The sequence below is a fragment of the Coptis chinensis genome, chromosome 3, assembly GCF_015680905.1.
Source record: "Coptis chinensis isolate HL-2020 chromosome 3, ASM1568090v1, whole genome shotgun sequence".
NCBI classification, from domain to species: domain Eukaryota; kingdom Viridiplantae; phylum Streptophyta; class Magnoliopsida; order Ranunculales; family Ranunculaceae; genus Coptis; species Coptis chinensis.
Window position 1 is genome coordinate 44,791,235 of NC_141458.1, and position 4,286 is coordinate 44,795,520.

The 4,286-nt window shown below is 36.4% G+C and overlaps 1 protein-coding gene across 7 annotated transcripts; it reads left to right on the forward strand.

The window, feature by feature from the left end:
* The first annotated feature begins 27 nt into the window (after window positions 1-27).
* Window positions 28-4,286, forward strand: LOC147509762 (uncharacterized). 7 transcript variants are annotated; one of them, XM_086601994.1, is made up of 10 exons: window positions 33-483; window positions 1,124-1,338; window positions 1,871-1,900; window positions 2,349-2,475; window positions 2,564-2,638; window positions 2,964-3,094; window positions 3,182-3,315; window positions 3,655-3,753; window positions 3,855-4,069; window positions 4,157-4,286. In XM_086601994.1, the coding sequence occupies exons 1-4, from the start codon at window positions 360-362 to the stop codon at window positions 2,352-2,354; spliced, it is 375 nt and encodes a 124-aa protein (XP_086458120.1). In that variant the 5' UTR covers window positions 33-359; the 3' UTR covers window positions 2,355-2,475; window positions 2,564-2,638; window positions 2,964-3,094; window positions 3,182-3,315; window positions 3,655-3,753; window positions 3,855-4,069; window positions 4,157-4,286. The 7 variants fall into 7 exon arrangements, with proteins under 7 accessions (XP_086458122.1, XP_086458120.1, XP_086458121.1 ...); XM_086601996.1 differs by having other exon boundaries at window positions 28-483; window positions 3,855-4,286; XM_086601995.1 differs by lacking the exon at window positions 2,564-2,638.

A 4,286-nucleotide genomic window follows, 5' to 3' on the forward strand; every position in this document is an offset into this window, starting at 1 on the left:
GGTATCAAACACCAGAACTCACAAGCTATCTAACACCAAAACTCTACTAAAATTCTTATCATCTCACTGCACCACACACATCATTTTGTCATCATCTCATACATTATTATTGTATCTTCAATCACTTATAGAGGCATTTCTTTATTCTGAACCTTTGTTAGAACGTAGGGGAGGAAGAATGGCTACTGCAGTGAGGTTTGAAGTCATTACAGATGAATTACAGAAAATTTTAGTACAAACCTACCTAGATGAAGCACCTGCTAGGCGTCGAGTGTTAGAACGTTTTAACTAAAGAATGATAAATTTGTTTGTCACTCTCAAAGTCTCGATCACCCTTCCACTTTTTGTACAACAAACAGATGGTAAAACTTATTTTGCATCTGATAAACATCGTAATAATGTTAATTACTAAAGATAAAGATCATAATCTCATACTAAAGATGTTCAGCTTGGTATTGTTGTATTGGCCATTGCTTGCTAAAGGTGAAATATTTTGTCTAGTTTCTCAATTTGTGGTTGTTTTGAATCAGTCCAGTATACATCACTGCTGCATCTAAACAGTTGTTCATTTGAATTAATTAATTAATATATGGCTTGAAAATGTTTTCTGCCTTCTTCTTGGGGTTTTGCTAATTATTGCTTCCAACTCACAATTGTGTATCAGTACCACATTCATCTTTTAAAGTTATTTTCAAGTTTGTTGATACTGCAAGGAGAGGCTGATGCTGTAACAGCGACGAGAAGACCCTACTTTATAAAGGGGCAAAGGGGTAGCTGGTTGCCCGGTTGTCATGCTCTTTGTGAAGCTACCCCGGGAAACAATTATGCACGGCCCCTCAAATAATTTATTTCGTTTTCTAGCCTGTCTTCAGTCTTCTTTCCCTTTTCTAGCGTGATGAGAATATAATATCATGGCTACCGCCCTACCTTAGCCAAATTCTTATCTTCTCTTTCCAAGAAACAGTGCAGAGTCCAGACCACAACTTTTTGTCATCCTCCCATGCATACTTTAAGACCACCACCATCGTGGCCTTGAACCGTTTTTCTTTAGTTTAGACCAAATAAATAATTTTTTGGTTGAATTTGTTCTAAACAATGTTAACCTGTTCATATGCTGTTGCAGGGCAATTCTTGATTCTGAGCCTATGTTTAATTTTAGGATTAGCATTCGTGTATGGAAACAAAAGGAAAAGAAAAAAGGCTCATCCAAGGTTTGAAGATCTTAGTTATAAATTACAGAAGATTACAACTTTAAACATGGATGAAGCACCCAACAGGCGTTGTGTCCGTGAAGCTTTCAAGAAACCCATACTTGGAATTGATCATTGCATGCTAAAGGTAAAACTGAAGAAAATAGTAGACTGGTTTTACTTTCTAATGGAGTTATTAGGAGTTGAAAGTGGCACTGTCTTAATTTGTATGTAAATATCGTAGTTTGAGGAGGATGTTAGCAAGCAACCCACTTTAACCGCCGTGTGCAGTGACTCGTTGCACCTGTCATTTTATTAGGTTGTGCTAGTTTACCCTACAAAATGACAGAAGTTTGTGAGGCAGATTTTGAACTTGGTAATCAGATGCAAGGGCTAAATAGGTGGTTTACCTCCAATCCCTGATCCAAATCCAATTCTAACTTTAACGCCAGTTGAAATACAATTCTTATCTGCCCCCCTAGTTCAGTTCAGATTTTAACTAGGAAAAATTCATTTACATATTCACAGAGCACAGTCTTAGTTATTTCTGCGAATGTATGTTTTCATTGAGTATTTTCGGATAGAATGTCACTTACTTTCACTCACTGAGTATTTTGATACAGAACATTCATTGACTGCAAAATGAGATACTTATTGTACAATTTTTGCTTGTGTTGCAGATGTCATATGATTCTCTAGAAGTGGGGGAGGTACTAATGCAGTTCAATGTATTTGATGTTATCTCTTTGACCTGCTTCTTTGATGGAATGAACGTGTGGCTTTTATAAAATCAAAACGAGCACTTGTGTATATAGACCAGACTCATGTTTGAAAGTCATTCATATTGCTTATTTTTTCTTCACATATAGCGTTTCATTTTTCTTAGACATGCATTTTTACTCCTCCCACAAGTTGTGCCTGATCGTCTTGATTTTATTAAGTCTAGCAAGCATTTGGCTTTCAAATCCCAAACTAAAATGCACTAGCAACTGGAGAAAACTTGTCTGACTCATTCTCTCATTTGACTCTGTTTGGGAAGCATAACAGGGTATTTATATTTGCAATTTCTGTTCGTTGTGCTTGGGTGAGAGTGGACTGATGCCATTACTTCCAATTAATAGTTATGTGATAATACTCATGTTACATGCTTCTATGCAGTTTTAGGAGAAGAACTCTAAAGGATTGGAGATTTTCTCAAAAAGTTGGCTTCCAAAGACCTCTCCACTAAAAGCAGTGATTTGTTATTATCATGGTTATGCAGATCACATCACATTTTTATGGGAAGGCATGTAGTTGGCACTAGAAAGTTTATTTTTCATCCTTAATTATCTTTGGTATTGCTAGAATTAAGCATCCATATGTACTGTTCACAGGAACTGCTAAAAAGTTAGCATCATGTGGTTATGGAGTTTTTGCATTGGATTACCCTGGATTTGGTCTCTCAGAAGGTCTTAATAACTATATCCCCAACTTTGACATGCTTGTTGAAGATGTTATTGAGCATTTCTCTAAAGTCAAAGGAATTTTACTGCCTCCTTCACACTGGGAATAATTACTGTTATTTTGAACCAGAATGTTTGATGTAAATGACTACTGTTTATGTATTGATTAGTTCTATTCCTGGTATCAATGAAAGTAACAAGTGGTCATTATGTCTTATTTAGTATATGTCATTTTCGTGAATATGCACATAAGCTTAAATGATCTTGGTGCTACGAAGTATGAGATCTGATATTGAAGTAATTTCTGTTTATAAACACTGCTGGTTAACAGAAACAAAGAAGTGCCAAAACCTCCCAAGCTTTTTGCTTGGGCACTCTATGGGTGGTGCAGTAGCTCTGAAGGTCCATTTGAAACAACCTAATGCCTGGGATGGTGCTGTTCTGCTTTCACCTATGTGCAAGGTATTCGCCTGGACCTGAACTCAAAAAGAGCTTGTCTATTGGCATATGTGCATCTAATCAACTAAAATGTTTATTACTGGATTGCAGATGATATTCTTCCACATTGGATAGTGAAACAGCTTCTAATTGGTGTAGCTAAGTTTGTTCCCACGGCGAAGTTAGTTCCACAAAATAATCTGGTGAAGTTGGCATTCAGAGACTTGAGAAAGAGGAAGCTAAATGTAACATCTCTCTCCAGTTTTATGCTATTTTTAATGCCAAGGTTTTGTATAGCACACATTGTTTCACGCAACTCTGCTTTTTTTGTTTCGTCCTGGTCAGTAAGAGTGCCCTTTCCAAAGAGGGTTTAATAGGTTCACCTACTGGTGGTGCTGGTGGTGCTATTAATTTGCTTCATTTGCATAGAGGAATTATACATCATAATTAAGCTCATATAGGATACAATGAATGTTAATGTGCATTACTTTCTAAGTGTGTTAAATTGTAGCCAAGCCTTGTTGTTTTTGTCTTGGAACGATATCTAGGCATATGACCTATTCTATTCTTCGATGATACTGCAGGATACATACAATGTGCTTGCTTATAGGGATAATCCCCATTTGAAGACTGCCATAGAGTTACTCAACACTGCTCAAGAATTAGAACATCGACTGAAAGAAGCACGTCCTGCTTTATTCTTTGTGCTTTTAGTTTCAGTGTCGATCGGAATTTTGCATGATATTAAGTGATTTTAGAAAATGATAACGAGAAAATGATACAGGTTTCTCTGCCAATGTCGATACAACAAGGAGAGTCTGATTTTGTAACTGATCCATCAGTGAATAAGACATTGTATGAGAAGGCAAACAGTTCGGACAAGAGGATCCTCCTTTATAAAGATGCTTGTCATGCTCTTCGTGAAGGGGAGACCTGATGAGATGATATTTTGAGTTGTTGATGATATCATAACTTGGCTCGATCAGCGCAGCATTTAAAGTACTCCTTAACACTTATTGCTATTCAGTTATTTTTTTAATACATTTGTAACAAATCCATTTTGATTGATATTAATCTTTTTTGTAGTATTACAATTAGCTAGGCCTTTCGATCTATACTTCTGAACTACGCCTCACTGGGTTCATTTTGTTCAAATGTTGGTTTCAATATTATCACTTCACCTGCAAGTTTAATCTCAAAGTTGATTTTAATCTTA

Excerpts from the sequence above, each read along its gene's own strand:
- LOC147509762 (XM_086601992.1), top strand. The coding sequence starts at position 296 with ATGATAAATTTGTTTGTCACTCTCAAAGTCTCGATCACCCTTCCACTT. Across the intron at positions 363-1,123 it reads TTTTGTACAACAAACAGATG|GGCAATTCTTGATTCTGAGC; the intron begins GTAAAACTTATT and ends ATGCTGTTGCAG. Across the intron at positions 1,339-1,870 it reads TTGATCATTGCATGCTAAAG|ATGTCATATGATTCTCTAGA; the intron begins GTAAAACTGAAG and ends CTTGTGTTGCAG.